The sequence below is a fragment of the Mus caroli genome, chromosome 17 (genome assembly GCF_900094665.2).
Source record: "Mus caroli chromosome 17, CAROLI_EIJ_v1.1, whole genome shotgun sequence".
Lineage (NCBI taxonomy): Eukaryota > Metazoa > Chordata > Mammalia > Rodentia > Muridae > Mus > Mus caroli.
Genome location: NC_034586.1, coordinates 26,659,815 through 26,684,431, shown reverse-complemented (window position 1 = coordinate 26,684,431; position 24,617 = coordinate 26,659,815). Strand labels below are relative to the sequence as shown.

Below are 24,617 nucleotides of genomic sequence, written 5' to 3'. Positions count from 1 at the left end.
AAATTTTACCATGATCTCCCTCCCTCCATTCCTCTAAGAAGCCACTGCTATTCAAATAGAGCTGGCTTTCCATGGTGTTGACCAGAAAATGTATGGCACATGGAAAAATGGAGAAACCAAACACAGGAGGATGGGATAGAAGTGCAAAATATACAGGTTGGACTTCAAAAGAGTGTGTGTGCACGCATGATGCATGTGTGCATGCGTGTGTGTGTGTGTGTGTGTGCGCGCGCGCGCACGAGTGTGTGCATGTGTGCATCTGTGTGTGTGTAATTTGGGGTCTTTCATTTTGCTCTATTATTTGCTTTTAGCCAGTTGCACACTGATTCAATTATTGCCATTTGATAAAGCTTTAAAAATTTAGGAATAAAAATTTGTCTCATCATAATAGCTTTATTTTTTACCTTGGAGTATATGATAATAAACTACTTGCAAAATCCAGCAGCATAAAAAAAAAATTTAGGAGTGTTCATTTTCAATTACTTTTTTTTTTCTTTCCAAGTTTTTGTGGCTATTCTTCTCTATGCTACTGATGATCTAATGTCGTCCTAGGATCCAATTAGGGGAGAAAATGATGTTTGAATTTCAATTAGGCTTACATTCAATTTATAGGCTAATCTATAAACTATTGACACCTTTACAATATTGAGTTGTTACATTGGGAATGGGTTTTAACTCTACTTACTTGAATTAACTTTCTATGTCACTAAGAAAGTTTTATATTTTTCTTCAAATGGATATTTTTAAACAACCTGTTTCATTTTTATTGCAAAGCTAATGGAATTTTTACATTTTATTTTTACAAGGAGGCACAATTGATTTTTTTAAAAAAAATATTTATGCTGTGAGTAGTCACCTTGCTGAACTGTTCTATTAAGTAGGATCATCTTCAGTTGATTCATTTGTGGTTTTAAGCTAGACACTTACATTGTCTGAGAGTAATGGTGGCATTTTTGGGTCCCTCCTTTTCTTCAGGAGTTACATCTTTTATTTATGAGTCTCACAATACGTTAGCTAGATCTTCCACGAGAGTGCTTAATCACCGTGGCAGTGGGCAGACATCTTTGTTGTGAGTCTGACTTTAATGGGAATGTCTCGGTTGTTTACCAGCGAGTCTGGTGCTGATGCTTAAAGCATACATTTATCACTTTGTAGGGTGTTCTGATCCTAACTTTGCAAAGTCAAATATGGATATTGAACTTTTTTTTAAAAATTGCTTTTACTATTTGTGTGTGTGTGTGTATGTATGCACATGCATATTATGACCTAAGTGTGGAGGTCAGGGGACAACTAGCTGGAGTCAGTTCTCTCCACCTTTAAGAGAGTTTCAGGGATTGAACTCAGATCCTCGAGCTTGACAGCAGACACCTTTACTGGCTGAGCCCTCTCAATGATCTCATATGCTTTCCTAATGTTTTTAGAGTGCATGAATCAACTCTTCAGGTACAGCTATAGCTCTCTGTACACCCAGGGTTTTTTTTTTTTGTTTTGTTTTGTTTTTGTTTTTGTTTATTTGAGTCTTCGGAGAGAGAAACAGTTCTATTCACAGGACAATGCACGGAGATCGGGGCTGGAGAGATGGCCCAGTGGCTAAGAACACTGGCTGCTCTTGCAGGGGACATGAGTTTGGTTCCCAGCACCCACATCATGCAGTCCTGTGAGTCCAGCTCCAGGGAACTCAACACCTCCTTCTGGCTTCTGTGGGTACCTATGTTCACATGCATGTGCCTACAGGAAGACACGCATGGATGCATCATTAAAATTAAAACTGCATCTTAGAGCCAGGCGTGGTGGCACACGCCTTTAATCCCAGCACTCGGGAGGCAGAGGCAGGCGGATTTCTGAGTTCGAGGACAGCCTCGTCTACAGAGTGAGTTCCAGGACAGCCAGGGCTACACAGAGAAACCCTGTCTCGAAAAACAAAACAAAACAAAACTGCATCTTAAGGCGTGCCATGCTTTCTTCAGAGTCTGTGCAGGTCTGAGCCAGTGGTCCATCCTCTCTACAGAATGTGGCTATGGTTATGGCCTGCCCTGCTCAGTTATGCTCACATCTGTCTTCTCCAGCTGTGTTCTGTTTGTCTCTAAACAGCCGCCACAGGGAGCGTGGCTCATTACTAACTCGGTAATGAACGGACAGTGCGAGCAAATGAATCAATCCCTGGTCATCAGACACTACAAATAATGGTTCTAGATTTTCAGTTTGTGACAAAATGCACTTCAGTGTCGTCATTGATTTATGTAAACATGGCGGTAGCAGGCTGCTGCCCACCAGTGCCTCCATCTTAAAGATAAAGGAGTCTGAGATAAATAGATCTTTATCCCTGTCTGTGCAGATACCTCTGTCTTGGGTAAATGGATCCAAGGGGGGGGGGAGCTTAATTTTTAAATATAGCTTTGCCTTGTAGACAACTTGCTTTCGTTTTAGACCAGGTCTCACTAGATAGCCTTGGCTGACCTGAGTCTCACTATGCAGACCAGGGTGGTCTTGAACTCACTCAATTCAGATGCCTGCCTCTGCCTCCTGAATGTGAAGTCAAAGGCACACACAACCAAGCCTGGCCATGGATACTTTTCTAAGAATCACTTGTGAAAAGTGATATTCAGAGCAAAAACAGACGTGTTGCTAAGTTTCACAGACAGATGGTCAGTCATACCCAGCTTCAGCTTCTTGGCCAACGCATCAATCTGGATGGTGGGGTCGGAGCCCATGGACAGGAAACAGATCAGAGGTGTGTGCGTGTCACTTTCTTCCCAGGTCTTCTCCAGATTTAGGATAACTGGCTCTGTGTACTTCTCCTCGAGAGAGTCCGCAATATACTTTCTCGCTTGGAAAACAGTGCGGTCGGGGCACCATGATCTTGAAATGAATATGTTAGAGGAAGTAAGTTCAGCCCTTCTCAGTTCTAAGTTCTAAGGTACTATCTACCCCGCCTCTTTCTCCATCTAATTCTGAGTGTGCAAAAGTCACAAGTTTAATTAACAAAGGGGCAGCAAGCGGATCCCCCCTTCCATGGGGCTGTGTGAGAGGATGGCAAATTCTGCTATCCTTGGGTGAGCGCAGATTTAATCATGTGAGGGTTTGGTGGCAGGCACTGGCAGGGAACAGTGTAGACTCTGTAACGACAGAGGGTCCTCTGCCAACCTCAGTCCGTGACAGAGGCCGACATACGGCAGACTCCAAAGCCTGGCTGTCTTCAGAGAGGATGGATGTGCCAAAGAGGCCAGACGTAAGCTATCAGCGAGCATCTGCTTTCTAACCTTGTGTGTCACGTACCCTAACAGGTTCTACATGCACAGACACATCACGTAAGTAAATGTCAGACAGCTGATCATTTAGATCTGAGATGCTCCGTCTCCCAAGCTGATTCTCACTTACCAGTTAATGACCCTGCTTGTGTGGCATGAGCCCATTTTAAAATGATGGTGGGTAAAGGATAAATGTGATTATTTCAAGGAAAACAAGCAACCCTTTCATACTCCACTGACCAGGGGGTCACCAGTGAGGCCCCTCTGACCACTCTCGTGGCCTACAGCAACCAGCAACATGTCCAATGGCAAGGTCAGGTGTGCTGCATTAGGAAATATAAACCTACCCTGACTGACCCACCCCCCTTCCTGTTAGTTATCTCCCTCCCCTCCCTACTGTGTGTGTGTGTGTGTGTGTGTGTGTGTGTGTGTGTGTGTGTGTGTGTGTTCAGTCATGTGTGGAGCTTGGAGAGGACAATTGTGTCATTTCTAAGGTACCTTGGTTTTGTTTTGAGGCATGATCTCTTATTGGCTCATTAAATAGGATTGGCTAAGCCCAGAGGATCATCTTAGCTTCACCTCCCCAGAACAAGAATTACAAGTATATTCCACAATACAACATCTGGCTTTTATAATATAAATATATATGTATATATGTATTAATCTAATATATTGTTATATATAATTTATTATATATTATATAATATTAAGTACAATATACATAGTATATTATAAAATAAAAATATTTTATACAATATTATATATTTGATTGATGATGATGGTTAGCAGGTGTGGGTATGTGATAGGGGCCATGTATGTGTTGTGATACATGTGTGTACATCAGAGCACAACTTGAGAAGTGAGTTCTCTCCTTCTCCCCTTTCATGTGTCCTGGGGCTCAAACTTAGATCTTCAGCCTTGCAAGACAGTGCTCCTACCCATTGAACCATCTCACCCGCTCCAATACTTGGCTTTTAAAATGTGGGTCCTGAGGCTCAAACCCAGGTTCCCACCTAAACCATCTTCTCGATCCTTGCTAATCTCTGTGGTCTGATCTCCCTAGAAGTTTACTAACCAATCACAGAGACCCGCATATGTACGCAAGTGTGCATGCACAAGTGCGTGTACACATATAGGCACACACATACTCTGATTTTTTTTCCTAATACATAAGCCCCTCTGAGCTATGAGATACTAAGAATTTGTGATGATCAACAGGCAACTGCTCTTGCTTAATGTCGATTTAAAACTGTTGTTTTCATCTTAATGGCCCAAAGAGTAGTTGCACATCTCAATAGTCCAGCCCCCCCCCCCCATTAAACTGAGTTTTAGCTTCTGAGTCAATTCCTTGCAAAGGCTAGTTTTAATTTTGTGTGTATGTGTGTGTGTGTGTGTGTATGCATATATGTATTATGTGTGCATGTGTGTATGTGTGCATGCATACATATGTACATGCATGTATGTGTGCATTGTGTGTTTGTAGGTTTGCATGTGGTGTATTTCTGAGTGTGCATGTATGTGTGTGTGCATATGTGTGTATTGTATATGTAGGTATGTATGTGGGTATATCTGTGTGTGTATATATGTATGTCTGTATATCTGTGTGTGTGTGCACTTTATGCACATGCCAAAGCAGGAGTGTGGAGATCAGAGAATAAATTGCTGGAGTTGGTTCTCTCCTTCCGCGGCATAGGTCCCGGTGATCAAACTCAGGTGGTCAGGTTTGGCAGCAGGCACTTCTACTCTCTGAATCTTCTCAGCAGCTCACGTTCCATTATTTTCTTTTACAGAGGTAAATTCAATAATGAATGATTTGTGCAATATCAAATGGATAAAGGAGACATAAAAACATATTTTCTTTCATGTTTTCGTTGAAAGCCCTACAGTTAAAATGTTGTCAAAACAGACTTCTTCCCTGCTGTCATTTATCATCGAGGAACTGCAGGGTTGTTTCCTCAGAGAGCACACATGACAGTGGAGACAGGACTCTGAAACTCATGTACCACTGACTCTGGAGCCTGGCTGTCTTCAGAGAGGATGGGTGTGCCAAAGAGGCCAGACGTAAGCTACCAGCGAGCATCTGCATTCTAACCATTTGTGTCGCGTACCCTCACAGGTTCCACACGCACAGACACATCACGCGAGTAAATGCCAGACAGCAGATGTCGATTGCTGAGATCAGACCTGGAATGAGGTACGGTGGGTGGTGCTTCCCGTTCTTGATCCTGCGGTGCTCACCTGATAAGCAGAAGCTTGCGGCAGGTATCCAGGGAGTCATTATAGCCATCAGGGATGATCTCTTCCTCTGGGGCGTCTTTATCAAACCAGTTTTTCCACCCCTTCTCATTCCGAGATATCTAAGGGTAATAAGCCAAGAATCAAGCTGTGGGACTGCATGGGATTGGAATGCACCAGACGCTCCAGAGGGCCCAGGAGAGCCACTCTTGTGGGCTCTTAGCTTACAAAGCAGAACAACCCGCTACTGTCTTCAATGACCTGAATCACATAGATACAATGTAACTGTCCCTTGCAGTTTTGTTAACTGCCATTAGGATACTATTTCAGTGACACAAAATGGCTGGGGAGGGGGAGAGATAGGGGATGACAACAAATCAAAACTTCTCCATCGCGACACTTTATTGATACTTGGAGCTGGAAATTATTATGTAGTGCAGGCAGAGCTATCCTGGGAATGGTTAGCATAACCATGCTGGCAGATAGACACCTGTACCTCTCCCTGTGGTTAACACTCAAGCCATAGCTCTGTAGAAGTTGGAATTTCACCCAGGAATCTCATGCTAGGAGAAGGAAGGGCTGAGGCTCTAGGAACAGCCAGAGGATTGTGCCTCGTAGAGAATGATTTATAACTTGCAGCAGACACTGTGGTTGATGCTGGAGTCAGTGACAGGCAGGATGACATCTGTGGGCTACACTGCTTACCTACACTTGCCTCTTGACTGCTATTTAGACCTGAACCCCCTTATCAGGCCCTCAAGACAGACTGGAAGCAGGGAGTCACCAGGTCTCCTTGTCCTGCTTCCCAATGTGGCTACACTGAATCTCATTTTTCTGCCTGTCACTATTAATCCGTCTCTTTAATTGGTTTCCTGGGACAAGCAGCTGGGCTAGCGAGGGCCCCTAGAGCCCAGGCTCTAACCCTACTCGCTTTGGTAACAGTGAGCGTGTTCAGCAGCATCTCCGGCCTCTACCCACTAGATGCCAGTAGCATCCCTGACTTGGAGTTGGGATGATCAAAAATGTCTCCAGACACTTCCACATACCCTGCTGGGGGTGGCACAAAATTACCCTCCACTGAGAACCACGGATGTGGACCAATTTCCCTGAATGCTGATCTCTACTTAAAAATAGCAAGAGAAGCCAAAAATCCATGCTCTTATTTTCCTAGTGAGACCTTAAAGCCGGGAGCGGGAGAAGTCTCTCCAAGTGGGTCTCAAGTAGCGGCTCTTCGGATCACACACAGAGGACCTGGGGGGGTGCAGATGCATTAAAAGGTGCTCCTGCTGCCCAAGTGCCATTGAGTCTAATTATAAACTCTGCACTGCTGAGCCTGTCCCATAATCCTCAGCAACCGCCAGGCCGGGGTCCTCGGGAAATGGCTTGTCAGCACTTTTGAGAAACCTACAGTGAGCATTAAAGACAGACAGCGGAGTTCACGTCTCAGATCCTGTGTGTCAGACCTACGGCCTGACTGTTGTTTCTTACACTTCTTCCTCTCTCTCTCTCTCTCTCTCTCTCTCTCTCTCTCTCTCTCTCTCTTCCCCTCCTCCTTCCCCCGCCCCTCTTTCTGTGTGTTCAAGTCCGTGCATGTGCGTGTGTTTATGTGATACATGTAGACTTGACTCCGAGCCACGTAGCAGTCACAAATCTTGACTGGATGCTCCCCTCTATCACTATCTTATTTTTTGAGGCAGGGTCCCTCGCTGACCCGGAACGCCTCACTTCATATGGACAGGCTGGCCTGCAAGCCCCAGAGACCCTGCTGCCTCTGTTTCCTAGGCTCTGGGCCACAGACATGCACGGACTCTCCAATGCAGGTACCAAGGATCTGATCGCAGCTCCTTGTGTTTGCATGGTGAGCATTTCACTGACTGCGCCATCTACCTGGCCTCTGGTTTCTTTTCCTTTGGGGCACAGACATGTGGGAAACCACTCGAAGCTGTGCATCCTGTCAGCAATTCGGGACAGAGGATATGGACAGGGAGCTCACCAGCCTGTCTGGTTATCAACCAGACAGTAACTCTGAGTTCAATTGTATCAACCTTGTCCCTGGGGCAGTGTGGGATAGGGGGCAGTTCTGAGGCTCATTCAAATTGCCCCCTGACGACTGAAGTGGTTCAGCGGCTCTTCTGCCTTATTCACTGGGGTAGATCAAACCCAGAGGTCCTGTGTGTGGCTACTGTCTCTAGACAGCTTCTTCCGAGGCTAGAATTGCAGACCTGGCCAACGTTTACCTGGGTTTCTGGACTCTGGATGTCTTGCTTGCGTGACACGTGCTCTAGCTGCTGAGCCAACTCTCCAAGTTATTTTATGCTTGCACCACTAAGCTAATTCATACTTTTTAAAAGTACACTATCCTCTTGATTAGACTCAAACTCATATTCGCAGCAGTGACTTAATCAGAGGCAGAAGTGAGACCTAAATACACTGCTGTGACGGGAGGGTCCACCCACCCAGGCCTTGTACTTCTAAGATGTTACTCAAGCAGGAATAGAAGATGAACCCTTGGGGCTAGAGGAGAGTAGGCTAAGGGGGATGGGCTGCAGGGCGTGTCTGAGCTGGTAAAGCGCCTGCCAAGCTACCCATGAGGACCCCAATTAATCCCTAGGGAAGTAGCCCCAGGCAGATGCCTGGGACTCCCTGGGTAGCTAATCTAGCCTACTCAGTGAGTAAAATGGGTGGAGCTAGAGGAAAGGCACCCAAGGTTGACTGACCTCCGGCTTCTACATGCATGTGCTCGTACATGCATGCACATACACCTGCGTACACAAAGACCCTTGCCCACAGCAAAGCAGGAAAGCTTGCTTCTGATGCCTGTGAAATGCTCCCTTTGAAGTCTGTCCATCCACTCCCACCTCCCAGCCACACTCTTGCAATAATTTCTGCTGTCACTTTTAAGACAAGACCTCATTGAGCTTCTGATCCCCCTGCCTCAGTCTCCCTGGAACTGGGATTGTAGGTGCATACCACCACACCCATCCAAATCCGTATTGTCATTTGTTGCCCCTTTGGGGGTAGAAATTGCTACTAGGAGGCCCCCATGAAACAACCCGGGTGTGTTTTGATCTGCAGACCTGTGCTTCTATTCACCCCTTCCTCCTTTACCTGGTTCATAATTTCTGCAAACTGGGGGAGCTTACTGAGCTCCACAAGGTTCAGCCACGTCATGTCCAGGATCCAGCGGAAGGGTTTTGGGGGGCATGCCTTCAGGTCCAGGGCTGCTCCACCTGGAGAGACATACAAGACACACATCAGTCATGTCAGACATGTCAATCACACCAGAAACATCAATCATACCAGACATGTCAATCACACCAGAAACATCAATCATACCAGACATGTCAATCACACCAGAAACATCAATCATACCAGACACACAGAAAGAGGGAAGAAAAGGGGAGTGGAAGGTAGAGGAGTACTGTAGATATGTTTCTTTTTAGTGGTGATAGGTTCAAATCATCCATCCACCCATCCATCCATCCATCCTTCCATCTGTCCATCCATTCACTACTTATAGAGTGTCCTCCACACACCTGAAGGATCCAGGCACTGTGGAGATGGTGGGAGCGAGGCTACCTTACACATCAGGAAGACTAAACAGAATGTGAACTGTGTTCAACCATGCAGTCAGTGGGTATATGCAAGATGTACATTCTCAAGCAAAATACAGAATTTTATTTCAGTTTTGAAAGGTCTGTAATCACACTGTGTCATAACTGCAGGTCCATTATTATTTAATTTGGATGTTTGCAAAACAGTAATTCTTACATTACCTTTGTGTGTGTGTGTGTGCAAATGTGTGCACATGTATGTAACTTCTCACAGAGGTGGAAGGGGGCATTAGATTCCCTGGAACTAGAGCTACAGGCAGTTCTGAACTACCCAGCAAGGATGCTTGGAACTGAACTCTGCTCATCTGCAACAGCAGAAAGTACTCTTAACCAGCGAGCCATCCCTAACCTCACAGTCCCTCTTAAGAAGTCCAATCATACAAACACTTCCCTTTCACATAGAAATAATGCAGACCACAAAAAGACATAGGGAGGTGTCTTAGTCAGGGTTTCTATTCCTGCACAAACATCATGACCAAGAAGCAAGTTGGGGAGGAAAGGGTTTATTCGGCTTTCACTTCCATGCTGCTGTTCATCACCAAAGGAAGTCAGGACTGGAACTCAGACAGGTCAGGGAGCAGGAGCTGATGCAGAGGCCATGGAGGGATGTTCTTTNCTGGCTTGCCTTCCCTGGCTTGCTCAGCCTACTCTCTTATAGAACTCAAGACTACCAGCCCAGGGATGGTCCCACCCACAAGGGGCCTTTCCCCCTTGATCACTAATTGAGAAAATGCCTTACAGTTGGATCTCATGGAGGCATTTCCTCAACTGAAGCTCCTTTCTCTGTGATAACTCCAGCTGTGTCAAGTTGACACAAAAATAGCCAGTACAGGAGGTTTCAGGTCTTTGCTCCCCCATTTAGCAATTTCCTGAGAAGCAGTATAAAGAAAAAAAAAAAACGTACCTAGACTCCTTTGCACCACTAAACGGACTTAGGGAGTCTGTGGCTCTGGGGAGTTGTGACACCCTGAATGTACCACGGAAACCTCCCTTCACTTTCTGCCCCTGAAACTGCATGGGAGAGGAAGCCTTGTTCTAACAGAACTACCCCAAATGAAAGAGTTAATTGTGGGAGAGCAGTGGATGCTTCTCTTCCATGCCCCAACACCTTTTGTCTTGTCTGATGTCTTTAGAGACATCAGAGGAAGTTCCTGAAGCAAAGAGGAATAATTACAGGAGGAATCCTCCCAAAAACACGCTGGCTGTTCTACACTGCAGTCCCTCAGACCCCGGACTCAGTCTCCAGCTTTCTTGTCGGTCAGAGAGAGTAACAGAGTAGCAGACTCTACCAGGTGGTAGCTGTGAGATCAGCAAGAGCTCCGCCATCATTAGTGGTTATTGTGACACTTAATTTGTATCCTCCTAAGACTCTGGTCTTTCCGAGCAGCACCCCAGGAGGCCTATAGCCAAACAAAGATAATATCTTTCTAGAATAAACCCCACAAAGAATCAGGGCCATCAGTTGTCTCATAGTGCAGGTTTGCCCTGGTATCAATTTCATTTTTCAAAGTGCTCTGACATCCTCAGCTGGGAGAAGAAAGTCAAAGGCGCCTTACAAATGCTGCAGACAACGAGAAGTAATTGATAAGTAAGAACTGTCCCTCCTGGGAAATCAAACACTGCTGTGACCATAGACACCGGCTCTCCTCCCTTGAGTATCGAGTGCACAAAGATTAAAAAAAAATGTCTGTGACATAAGAGAGTTTATTTGTTAGCTCTATAAAAAGGCATTAGGAAAAATAAGCCCTGCTATCCTTTAAAAAATAATTCCATCAAAATGTAAGCCAGTTCGAAACTAAAACAGACTATATAATAAGGTGGCTTTGTTCGGAAGATAGCCTCCTTTTTTTGCTGAACCGATTGTAGCTCTGTCAATCAACCTGTCGTGCAATTTCAAATTAATCTTCCTAAAGCACTGCTCTGTTCGTGCCATATCCCTGCCCATAAAACACTCGATGGCTCCCCGCTGCCAACTGAATTGAATCCAAAGTCCCCTGGCTGCCTGTGCTGGCCCTGTGCAATCTGGCTCCCCAGTTTGATGAAATGGGGTCACAAATGTGCTCCCACCACAGCTCAGGCGTGTCCCCTACCCTATGTGTCTTCTCCATGTGTCTCTCACTCACAAACCTTCTCTCAGAGAAGTCTGTTTCCTTTTGGCAAATAGCTCTGGTCTGGCAGAATGTCATTACTGGGGAGAGAAGAGAAGGCCTGAGGTTTTGTTTGAGGGGAGGGTGTGTCTTGGATCTGCGTGTGTCTCAGTCACAGGCTGTGTCCTTGGACCCTCAGTGTTTCAATGAGCCCTGTATGACTAGCAGGACCCTGGGCTGCGGTCAACACCCCAATCACCTAGCCCCAATGCTTAGTTTCCAGAACCAAGTTCCCTTGCTCCCCAGCACCACGCTACCACAGCCCCTTACTCTGCCTTGGGACCATTCATTAAGCTGCGCACTCCAAGAGTGAGCAATGCCGCCTCTGTGGAGAGTGTGCAGGCTCCTAGTTGAACTTTGGTGGAGTTAAAAAAAATTATTTTAGGGGTGTGTATCAAATTCTGAGTCAGCCTCAGCTATACAATGAGATCCTGAATAGAAAAGAGAGAGAGGGGAGAGGAGAAGGGAGAGGGGAGAGGAGAAGAGAGGGGGGAGAGGAGAAGCTCATCTCCATCTTCTCCTCACATTGACAACAGGTCCTCTAAGCATAGGTAACAGTGAAAAAAATCATATATAGCAATATAACTAATAACACACAGTTAGGAAAAGCCCAGATTTTTTGGTAAGCAGAACTATGTTAACAGAAATTGAAAGAGAGGGCAGAGGAGGGCAGGAGAGATTGAGAGTAACATTGCTTTCATTAGGGTATCATGCTGTTTCCCTCCTGCATCCCTGACACCAGCATCAGAGTACATCAAAGACCCCATCAGCACCTCTGTCCTCTGCCCAGCCACACTCCAAGCATCTTACCTTTAATCAGAGCCTGAAACTCTTTGTGCTTCACTGTCCCTCTCTGGAGATCGATCTTCAGTGTCATGAGGAGAACGAAGAGGAATTTGTGGTTTTCGTACAGGCCTCTCACAGAATAGGTGAAGACCTCGTATGTCAGGTACTCAATGATGTTTGTAATTCTTTTTTGAGGTAGCGGAGACTTTTCAGACCTGCAATCCAGTTTTAAAATCAAAGAGATTTGAAAACTCGCGCCCATGCAAGCAGCACACACTCCTGCGAACAGCACGCAGCAGGCACGCACACAAACACGCACTGCAGGCAGTTGCCCATGGAGGGTGCCATACCCCGACATGAGTGTTGGGAACCAAACTCCAGTCCTAGTTAACAGTGTGTGTGTGTGTGTGTTGTTCTTGGTTGTTTTGGGTTTTGTGTGTGTGTGTGTTTTGGTTTTTTTTTTTTTTTTTTTTTTTTTTTTTTTTTTTTTTTTTTTTTTTTTTTTTTTTTTTTTTTTTTTTTTGGTTTTTTTCAAGACAGGGTTTCTCTGTGTAGCCTTTGGCTGTCTTGGAACTCACTCTGTAGACCAAGCTAGCCTCGAACTCAGAGATCCACTTGCCTCTGCCTCCCAAGTGCTGGGATCAAAGGCGTGCGCCACCATGCCCGGCTTGTGTTTTGGTTTTTTAATCACGGAGTCAACCTCTCTAGCTCCCACCTTATTTTTTGAATCAGGGGCTCTCACTCGAGTTGGAGCTCTCTGATTGGCTACACTGGCTGACCAATAGGGAGCACCACTGATGCATCTGTTTCTACTTCCAGGCAATGGGTTTACAGGTGTACACTGCTACACCCAGGCCTTGGGCGTGGGTGCCGAGACTCTGAACACAGGTCTTCGTGCTTCCACAGCAGAGACCATCTAGAGTGAGCCATGTGCTCGTATGCACATCCATCCCCTGCCCCCAGCTTCATAAAAACCTATCGGTTACCATTTTGGAAACGACTGAGGGGAAGATGGGGAGGACTTGCCTGGCCATGGACTGGTCAAATAACTTCAAGAACTGGGCCAGTGAGGTTTGGTACATGATGTTGACCATGCTCATCTCTGTGATGAGGAAGTAAAGGATGCTGCCTCGCGTGGCCGCTGGCCGGAACTCCTCCTGAGCTGTATTGATTTTGATCTCCGTTTCCGCCGCCACGTGGAGCTTTTCGCTCACTTCTGCAGCTGTCTGTTTGGTGATGCGCAGGACGCCGATGAGAGACTCATCGTCCACCAGGGAACCTGAAAGCCAAAGACAGCAGCATGGCAGGCACAATGAGGAAATGCTGAAAGTCATTTCAAACACACCACCACTGGCTTCTAACCTGACTTTCCCAGAGACCACAGGCAAGTAGAACTTAACATGTACCAAAGGGTTCCTGTTCAAAAACAAGCTACCACCTACCACTGCCTGGATCTTTCTAAACATTCCTACTGAGGCCTTCATCCCTGACTCTACCTGAAACCCACAGAAAAGACAGGGTTTTTTTTGGGGGGTGGGGTGGGAGGGGGTGTGTTTCCCTTCATGTGGTACAAAGACAACCTCATGTGTAGTCCCTGAGTCTGCCTCCCCCCACCCCCAACTTATTTTTGGAGACAGGGTCTCTCACTTGGCCTGAGACTTACCAAACAGGCTAGGCTGGCGAACCAGTGAGCGTCAGAGATCTGCTCGTCTCGACCTCCTAACTCTGAGGTCACACGCATGTACCTTCAAGCCTGGCTTTGAAATACGGATTCTGGTAGACCCAGCTGGGACCCATCCTCTTGCTTGGCAAGGCAGGCTCATGGCTGCCTGAGCCATCGCCCCTGCCCAATAGGTTCAAATGTTTGAAGACAATGACCACATCTCCAGTGGTACCAACATCACCTGTGAGAGAGGCTCTTACCCCCATTATCACCTTGGCAACTCTCCCTAAGGTCTGCAGGCCATGCGTCCTGTGTCGCTGGCTATGAGAGAATGCAAGTGCTGTACCTAGGCTGCTGACAAGCTAGCAGGTGAGTGCAACAGTTCTCTCCCGACTTCTTGAGTGAAAGCCCTTGTGAGAGATAACCAAGGTTACATCTCTAACACAGATCAACCGGGATATAGTGCAAGTGTCTCACCAAAAAAAAGGCTGTCTAGCTCTCAGTTTTTCTTCTCTATTGTTTTTTAGTAGAAGTAAGGCATTTATCACAACCAACTCCATTTTAAGATGCAGAAACACATCTGTGGCACACTGAGTTCAGGAGCCCATGTCTGCAATAGCAGCAGCAATTCCAGACATGCGAGCTCTGGAAGACTGGCAGGCATCTAGAAATGCTGAGCGATTTTAGCTAACATGCCAGGTCTAATGTGAGAGCCCGACTGTTATTACCCTTATAGCTGGGAGGCCTTGATCCCCAACAGTCTTCGTTAGACAAGGGGACCAGCACCCCACTCAGCTTGTTAACATTCAGAATGAGCAGAGGTCACTGCATCCAAAGACATACAACTTCACCAGCAAAAGCAAAGAAGGCATGCTTTTCACCAAGTTCAAATGTATGTATATATGTATGTACGGATGTGTATAACATGTTTGGCCCATGCTGTCCCCTAGCTACAAACACAGTTCTGTTTTGAAGTTTTATTTTGAGACAAGATCTCACTAATATCGCCCATGCTAGTCTCACATTCTCCATCCCTGTGCCCCATCCTCCCAAGTAGCGAAGGTCACAGGTGTCACAGGATTTTCCCTGTCCAATTACATTAGTGCAGAGGCTATGTATGTGCCCCTATAGCTAGCATTGTGTGCATTCTAATGGCATTATCATTATGGGATAACAAGGCTTTGTTTTCTTCTGATCCAGGGATTTAATGTAACAACAGAATGGATTCATAAATAAACTGCGAGCACGTGGTGGGATTTAATTTGGCTGCTGTGATTTGCCTATAAAAATGCTGACATGTTTGTTGATTTTTCTTTTCTTTTCGTGAATATTTTGGTGTTGTTTGTCTGTCTGTCTGGGGCCAAGGTCATGCTATGTAGCCCAGAATAGCCTAGTGCTTTCTATGTAGTCCTGACTACCCTCAGTGGTCCTCCTGCCTCAGCCTCCCAAATGCTGGGATTACAGGTCTTCCCAAAAAAATATGCTTTCTTCAGTGTATTAAAGGGAAGGGACCTCATCAAACTAGGGTGTGGTGTGAGTCTGTCTATGCAGAGGAGACACTATCTTGACTTCTAAGTGGGAATCATTTGAGATGAGCCAGGCCCTTGGGTAGCCAAGTTTTCCTGAAGAGACAGCATGCAGTTTTGTACGTGACCCATCATGAGAGCTTCATTTCAGTGCTAAATAAAAAGGGCTGACTGATCAATAGAAATAAAATAAAAATAAGCAAGATGGGATGCATGAGTGTCCTTTGGGCAAGCAATGAGGCCATCAGGAGCAGCGGGGCTCCGCTCCGGGGCCCTTGTTTGCCTCTGGAGAGAGAACGATTCTATCAACAAGGTGGTACTAGTCTCATCCGGCTGGCTCCGGTTGCTAATTCAGTGATCAGCTGCTCTGTGATGTTTCCCTAATGTCACGTGGAGGCCACCCCACTTGCTTTTGCACTGGTGAGTTGGCTGCTGCCTCACATCTGTGGTCACCGTGGCACTGGAAGGCGCATAAAAAAACGAGCCCCTTCCATGGGCGCCGCGGCTCGATTGCCTCTCAGTGGTGCGGTACCTTTTGTGGCGCTCAGCTTATACAGCAGGTTGTCCTCTAGCTCCTTCATCTTCCGCTTATTGAAAGTCACATCCTCGAGGAGCTTAACCCGCTCCGACTCCAGCTCCTGTTACCAAGACACAAGCAAAAGCATCTGGGGATCCGAGTGCGCTGGCTGGTCTTGTGTGTCAACTTGACACAGCTGGAGTTACCACAGAGAAAGGAGCCTCCCTTGAGGAAATGCCTCCATGAGATCCAGCTGTGGGGCATTTTCTCAATTAGTGATCAAGGATAGGAGGGCCTATTGTGGGTAGGGCCATCTCTGGGCTGGTGGTCCTGGGTTCTATAAGAGAGCACGCTGAGCAACCCAGTAAAAAACATCCCTCCATGGCCTCTGCATCAGCTCCTGCTTCCTAACTTGTTTGAGTCCCAGTCCTGACTTCCTTGGTGATGAACAGCAGTATGGAAGTGTAAGCTGAATAAACCCTTTCCTCCCCAACTTGCTTCTTGGTCATGATGTTTGTGCAGGAAGAGAAACCCTGACTAAGACACCGAGTCACCTACGCTTTCAGGAAATTGGGCTCACTGGTGTTTTATGGGCAACTTCAGCGGTCTAAACAAAGTCAATTTTTGAACGGTGGAAGAAATCATCACCAACATAAACATAAGGTCAAAATATATAAAAATAAACATAAGTCAAAACTGTTTATGTTTCTCTGGGAAATCAATAAAGCGAGGCCCGCCGGCACTGACGTTTCATAGCTCTGGGGCTGGGAGATGGCCCAGTCAGCAGAGTGCCCGATGTGCAATCCTGAGAACCCAAGTTTGGTTTGCTCCTAAACACTTTGGTGAATTTCCTGAGGACCAGGATGCTGCCCTGCGGAGTCCGGTCCGCCCTTCAAGCCCGGGATGTTTGGCCATTGACGGAACATTCTTGTAGGGTCTAAAGGAAAATCATCTCAATAGTATTCATCTCTTCTTCCGTATTCGCTTTTTTCACATATGTGAAGGGGTTGGGCGTGTAAGCATATATGTGGTTCTGCGTGCGGTGGGGCTCACACGTGTGGGAGTGCACGTGCAAGGTTGATGTTTGGACTCATCCTGAATGGATCATCCACTTTAATCACTAAAGCAGAGTTTCTCATTAAACCCAGAGAGCACAGATACAGCTGGCTTTGCTGCCCATCATGTGGGCATCAGTACCAGTCCTGCATCTCTGCGCAGCTGAACTCTCCCAGTGCTTTAACCCGTGAGCCACATCCCTGACCTGACATCCTAGCAATTGGACATTGATAGAGTCCAAATGAGAATAATTGTAACAATTTTTGTGTGTGTCTGTGTATGTTGTTGTTGTTGTTAATTTATTATTTTGTTCTTGACACAGTGTCTCATGTAGCCCAGGCTAGCCTCAGACTCACGATGAAGGTGAGGATGACCGTTCTTGAACCTCTGATCTTCCTGCTCAAACCTCCCTAGTGCTGGTATTACAGGCCTGTCCTCACACACACTGTTATTACAGTGGACAGGCCTGTGCTCACACACACTGTTGGTACAGTGGACAGGCCTGTGCTCACACACACTGTTGGTACAGTGGACAGGCCTGTGCTCACACACACTGCTGGTACAGTGGACTTGCGGGGTCTGTGCATGCTGGGCAAGGGCTCTGCCAACTGAGCCGAATCCCCGTCGTTTTCCTCATCTATATGCAGAAGCACATTTTGCATTTAGGGTTGTATTTCAAGGTGAATCAAGGCCGCTAACTTGAGAACATCCCTGGCTAAGAGCTGCCTTGGAAACCTCAATAATTTGAGAAGTCTCCTGAAAGCAAAGAGGTGATCAAAAGCCAAGGCCCCACACTGAATCAAGTGTCCGCTGTGGCTTGAATCAGGCTGCCTGGACAATATTTTCATCCAGAATTTGGTGTCTAACAGGCTCCTGCCCTGTGTAGTTTTAATTCCTTTTTTTAAAGATTTATTTATATTGTGCATATGAATACACTGTAACTGACTTCAGACACACCAGAAGAAGGCATCAGATCTCATTACAGATGGTTATGAACCACCATGTGGTTGCTGGGAATTGAACTCAGGACCTCTGAAAGAGCAGTCAGCGCTCTCAACCACTGAGCCATCTCTCCAGCCTGTCCTTTTAATTCTTAAGAGCACCAACTTTGAGCCTCTGCAGGACTCACAACAACATGCTGACTTTCCTTCACATCCCTTGGTAGTTATTTCTGGGGAAGATGAACCCCCTGCGTAGCATCCCAGTAAAACACAGAGATAGTTACTGGCAGAGGTAGACAGGATACACTGTCCTCAAACCCAGGCTAGTGCCCCTGTCCTCCTGCGCACAGGGCTGTGGGGTTTGCAGTGGTAGTGAAAAGTGTGGTCGCTCTTGCAGGAGACCATTTAAAGAATGGTTTCCATTAGAATGATCACCTCTGGGGATGGAGAGGTAGATGAGACAGTACAGCGTTCACCCTGCAGCCACGAGGGCTTAGGTCCTGACTCCCCAGCAGCTGTGTAAAAAGCTGGGCATGGTGGAGGGTGCCTGTAACTGCAGGGCTAGAGTATCAGACAGGAGGGGATCCAGGGGCTTGCTAGCGGGCCAGCCTAGCCTAACTGGTGAGCTCCAGATTCAGAGACAGACTGCTCTTCCAGGGGTCCTGAGTTCAAGTCCCAGCAACCACATGATGGCTCACAGCCATCTGTAGTGGGGTCCGATGCTCTCCTCTGGTGTGTCTGAAGACAGCGACAGTGTGCTCATATAAAATGTGAAAGTAATTCTTTTAAAGACTAATGTAGAAAATAACCAAGGGAGACATGGTGATCGAGGTCTCTGGCCTTCACATGTATGTATATGTACACACGCGTTCACACAGGCACGTGTGTACATACTCCGGCCCTTTTTAACACAATAGGGAAAATCATGCATCATGGTACAGTGTACCTTTGCTAAGTCTTACAGCACAACCTGGGGGGCTTCCAGGAGACCTGGCAAACTGGAAAATGCACATGTTGTGACAGAGTGAGACCCCTGTCTCTCTGGCCTCTGGAAGTTCTGTATGGAGGCCGTCAGGGGGGACAGCCTGCTGTGAAGCCTGTCTTGAATGCATTCCAGCAAGCCTGGCACAGTCGTGCCAGCAGGCGATTTGAGGAGGAACAAAAGTTAAAAAGAGGGATGTGGGGGCACCAGACAGACCTTTGGGTAGAACAGCCTTGGGGAAGAGCTACATCTATGAGATCCTTTCAAAATAGGCCACCGGCACCTGTTCAACTGCAGGGGACTTGTTTGCAACAACAGACTCCATGTGAACCTGAGAGGGGGTCGAGGCAGACAACTGGGGGTTTGATGGTCGGTGCCTTGGGAGAGCCACTTCTGGTAAGCAGAAAGGATGTCCTTGTTATCTTGCTCATGAAGGAGAGTTGGTATCACGTCTCTCTGCCTTCTGGAATCCCTCTCCTCACTTGGGTCCATCTAGCCCATTTTTTTCTCACCTCTCCTCCCTAACTGTATGCCTCTTGGTTCTCACTGCCCCTCACCTTGCCCTTCCCTTGAATACTGAAATGAGTTACATCAGGGTAAGTGTAAACTCGGTTGTGCTTTATGCAAATACAGTTAATATATGCAAATATATGTTGTGCATAAAATTGAGTTTTCTGAACATCCTAAAAATTACTCTGGTCTCATATCTAGCTTTTAAAATATTGTTCTTGGATTCACTAATGTCCTTCGTTTTACCCAACTGGTTTGTGTCCTCCAGTGGGACTTCCGCTTGAAATATTGTCCCTTATATCATTACATTATTACTCTGCAATATCTGAAATCCCAGCAGTTGGCAATGGCCGGGCAGGTGCAGGGGGATTTCCTTTTTCTCTAGGATCGTTGTTTTTATTAAATTTCTCGGGTGTCCCCAGACAATCCACAGCACTATGGATTGGAATGTATTGAATCAATAGCCCAAATATTTAAGAGCAGAAGTGTGAAGTAGGATGTATTGCAAATGTGTGCGTGTGAATGTGTGTGTGCCAATGTGTGTGCAAATATGTGTGTGTGCACAGATGTGTATGTGAATGCGTGTGTGTGTGCACAAGTGTATGTAAAATGTGTGTATGTGCATGTGTGTGCATGCAAATGTGTACAAATCTATGTGCAGGTGTGTGTGCAAGAATGTGTGTATATGAGTGTATGTGTGTGTATCTGTGTTTATGTGTGGTATCTGGGGATGGAGGATAACTGAATCATATAATTTCCTAACAAATTATCACTAAGGAAGAATTATCTCCTTATGCTAACAAGAAGTATGATTTTGGCCTATATTTTCCACAAATTTGCTATTACAACATGCTAATCTATTTTAGTTTTTACATTCATTCATATATTCATTTGTTTGTTGGAGGAGCCATACAATAGCCTAAGAGTTATCCCTCCTTCCACCATGGTGCTCCCAGGGACCAGATCCAGGTCTCCAGGCTTGGTAGCAAGCACCTTAAGCTGCTGAGCCATCTCACTGGCCCTCCTAATCCATTTTAAGTTTACTCACTACTTGTGGCTTAGAGCTTTTACCTGTTTCTCTGTGAGAATGACTCTCCTGAGTAACTGGTTCTCGAGTCCCTTCATGGTGACAGTGAAATCAATGACGGATGTCTTGGCGTTGATCTCAGGAGTGAAGGCAGGGTTGGGTAACTTCGTGGTGATGTAAAGTTTAAACGTGTCCATGATGTCACATTCCTTATCACCCACTTTCACCTACACAAGGTCAGATGAAGAGTTAGGAACGGCTTCATGTTGCCCAAACATGACCTGCACCGTGAAGGCCCCAATTCACATACCTCGACACAAATGAGAGAAACTTCTAGAAAAACTACAGACAAATCATAGCTGCTGAGAGAGAGAGAGAGAGAGAGAGAGAGAGAGAGAGAGAGAGAGAGAGAATATGAGTCTTCTCCTGAGACAAAGCTCCTGACAGGTTATCCAGTCCCAAGGGCGTCAGCCCCTAAGCACATAGACATATAAGCAACACTAAATGCGGTGTGTGTGTGTTTGTGTGTGTGTATCAAGAATAACTGAAGAAGTCATGGGTTTTAGAGCGTGGGGGCAGACACAGGAGTTAGAACATGGAGAGGGAGCAGAAAGGATGTAAATAGGTATTAAATTCCAAAATGAAATTTTAACCTAAGGTTTTACATTGTATAACCTAAAAAGAAAAAAGCCAGCTTAAAAGGGGGGCATCGGGGGTTCGAGGCAGGAGTGGGTGTCCCGAGAGTCAAGGCCGTGACATCCAGCTGAATCGGGAAAGAAGAGTCGGGAAATGGTGATTACAGATCTTAAATAGCAAAGCCTGTCCCATTTTGAGTGATTCGGATTTATTGGTGTCTCTGCCTGAAGATGTTCTTAGCAGCCATCCAAAGCAAATCAAATAAAGAACAGATCCAAAACCAACAGGGAATGAAGGGAAAACGTGGGCACACCTAAAGGCCTGACTTCGCAATTTCAGCATTTATAACTCCCACCAATTCTCCTATTCTCTAGACCAAGAAATTATAACAAAGTGAAGAACTGTGTTGTGTTTCTAGAATTATCTTCTTTGCTGCATTCCATGGTCACATCTCCAACATGTCTGACAACTGTTACCAGAAACATAACATTGACCTTAGACACTACTATTGGTAGGATATTTTACTTTCTAAAAAAAAAAAACAGGTAGAACCCATAACATCTTTAAATGATTCACATCTCTAATGGCTCATGATCTTACATGGGATGGGTATCTTCCTATAAACTGAGATCAAGAATCCAAGGTTGTTTAAATGGCTTCAGTAATGGAGGCTGCGTAACTCCCCTTGGCATGTTAAATGTGGTGTACCAAGCAAGCCAGACCCGGGAGGACAGACACCATACGTGATTTTACACTTAGATATGGAATCTAAATGTGTGGAGCTCCTACAAGCCAAGAATCCAACACAGGTTTATTTGGTGCTGACAAGGGTAAGCGGTGGGAGTGGGGAGAGGGTTGGCCCAAGAGCACAGACTTTAATTCCTATATGGTCATGTTCCAGATGTCTATGGTAAGGTGGGCATTGAAGGGACTATTTATTTATTTGATTAGGGTATAACATTATACATGAATACCAAAACACCACGTGGTACCCTGTAAGTAAGTATATGTAGCCTCTATTTGTCAACTGAATTTTTTTTTTTAATTCTGTGTTTTGCCTGCATGTGTATGTGTTTGCCACATGTATGTCTGGTCAACATAGAGATCAGAAGAGGAGATTAGATCCCCTGGTACTGGAGTTACAGATGGTTGTGAGCTGCCATGTGGATCCTGGGAGCTGAACCCAGGTCTCCTGAAAGAGCAGCATAGCTATGCTCTTAACTGCTGAGCCTTCTTTCCAGCTCCTGTCAACTAAATACTTTTACTGGTGATTCCAAAGTGTGGGTGAATCCACAGAAACCAAGATTGCTTTCTTAGCTCCTTTTTCTGCAAAAAAAAATTCAACTTTGTAATCTCATAGGGAAACAAAAAGAGAATTCCTGGAGACGTTGAATTCATTTTATTCATTTTTCCCCCATTAAATTCAAGTCATCCCTCCAGGCTTAAGTAGGCACTCGATGTTCCATCTAAAGACTAAAACAATGGTAAATAAACGAATTCACACTGCGGGGTTGGGAAGAGGCTTCAGCCATTAAATTGCTTGTCACAAAAGCATGATGAGTGAAGTTTGGTCAGATCCTGTGAAAGATTCTGGGTGAGCCTGGCAACCCACCTGTAATTGTTATTACAAACTCTGAAAGCAAGGACAGGATATCCCCAGAGCAGGCTGGAGAGGAGGCTAGTCATTGGGTGAATTCTGAGAGATCTGCCTCTGGGACTCCGGTGGGAGGCTGATGTTAACCTCAGACATTAACCTCAGGCATACACACACCACCTCAGGTCTACACACACACAAACACACACACACAAACACACATACACACATATACACATACACAAAACACACATGCACATGCACACATACTCAAATACACATACGCAAAACATACACACATAAACATACACAAACACACACATATAAACATACACAAATACATACACAAAACACACAAACATAAACATACACAAACACACACACATACACACACAGAAATATACACAAACATATACACACATGCACACAGACACACATATATACATGCAGACATATACACAAACACACACGCACACACAGTTTCTTAAAATGTTCTAAGTAAATCTGTGTTTAAGGAGAAAACCCTCATTCTTCACGTATTTCCTAATAGTAAGAAAATTAACACACTGGAAGTGAAGTAATCGAAGCTAAAACGCTGCCATTTATCAAGAAATAAAACCAATGAACCTTCAAAGTAGAGAATGAGACCAATTAAAGAAGGAGACACTTATATTGAAAACAATTTGTGTTATCATCATCAAATGGGAACAGAGTTCCATGGCTTCTAGAAAGTCAATGAATTTAGATGGAAAGTTAGCAAAGACAGAAATGGACAAATTAATGTCTCCGGGCTTTAGTAAAATGCTGTTCTCTTCAGTGAGGAGCTCCAGGTCTTCTTAAATGTGTATGTATATTTGGCTTGCAAAGCCACTTTTCTAACATACAGCTAAAATTATACGCACACACACACACACTCTCCCCCCCCCTCTCTCTCTCTCACACACACACACACAATTCTGTGTAATACATATTGTTATTAAGGTAACAAACCTGTTTCTTATCTCATTTCTACCAACTGATACTCTTACAAGGAAACCGCTCTTCTGGGGATTGCTTTATATATTACTAAAAAAAAACAGAAATCAAAACTGCATGGCACCCATCAATTTGTTTCATTTGCATGTATCCACTAAAAGTAAGTTTTCAAGAACTCTTTCAGCAAATACATTGTATCACATAAATACCTGTGATTGTTATTTTCCAGTTAAGAATAAATCCACTCAAAGCAAAGCAAAGTTGGCGCTGGAAGGGATGGCTCAGTGGTTAAGGGCAATGCTGCTCTTGCAGTAGACCCAATTTCAGTTTCCAGCACCCACATGTTGGCTGCTCACTGCCACTTTAACTCCAACTCCAGGGGGTTGATGCCCTCTTCTGGCCTTTGAGGGTTCCTGCACTTACAGGCACCTAACCCACACACAAACATACATGTAAGTAAAATGAAATGTGTTTTAAAAAGAAAAGCTAATCGCTACTGCTTTGGAAGAGAACAGACATGAAACAAGCTTTCGGCATGTAGAAGCAGCCACCTAGAAGAAACAGTGAGCATTGCCCAGGAATGCTGGTTTCTAGTGGACGAAACATCACCACCCCCAAAGAACTGGCTCCACCACTGTGCCAATGCCAAGCCAATGCCACCCTTGTCCTCTGTTACAAACCCCTCACCTTGAAAGCAGTGCCTGATTTGATGAAGTTCTTCTCCAGCACATTATCCAGAGCTGGGTCCAGCTCCTCTCGAATATCCTCAATGAGAAGGGGGCGACCCAACGAGAGGCTGTCCTCCAGGTGTGTGCGGAAATATTTGTGGTTCAGAGATGTCACCTGAAGATAAAGAGCCCCTTAAGTCTAAAACCATCCTCCACAGTGCCCCAGTTGCTAGGTGGAAAGCAAGACATCTGTTGGATGGCTGACTGGGAATTGAAAGGGCAGTGTGAAAGATAAAATAAAGAGTTAGGGAAGCAGAAAACCGGCCTGAGTAGGGCCACAGGCCTCTTCTGGCCTGACCAGCCGGGGTAGCTAGAGCGCAGGGTCGGCTGACACCCGCCAGCTACCCACGACACCCGCCACAGGATTTTGAGACTTCTGGTGAGTGGAACACAGCTTCTGCTCCAGTCCAATCACGCGGGACCTGAGACTGC

The 24,617-nt window shown here is 45.7% G+C and overlaps 1 protein-coding gene across 1 annotated transcript in view; it reads right to left on the bottom strand.

Annotated features, from left to right (window-relative positions):
- The window catches only part of Dnah8 (dynein axonemal heavy chain 8), a 248,314-nt gene that overhangs the window by 61,126 nt on the left and 162,571 nt on the right, over positions 1-24,617 (bottom strand). Inside the window, exons 75-82 of the mRNA XM_021186523.1 lie at positions 24,145-24,300; positions 20,297-20,479; positions 15,752-15,857; positions 13,057-13,309; positions 12,055-12,245; positions 8,592-8,713; positions 5,487-5,605; positions 2,657-2,859 (exon numbers count right to left, since the gene is read on the bottom strand). Coding sequence (XP_021042182.1) covers positions 2,657-2,859; positions 5,487-5,605; positions 8,592-8,713; positions 12,055-12,245; positions 13,057-13,309; positions 15,752-15,857; positions 20,297-20,479; positions 24,145-24,300 — 1,333 coding nt within the window. The remainder of the gene's footprint in view (positions 1-2,656; positions 2,860-5,486; positions 5,606-8,591; positions 8,714-12,054; positions 12,246-13,056; positions 13,310-15,751; positions 15,858-20,296; positions 20,480-24,144; positions 24,301-24,617) is intronic.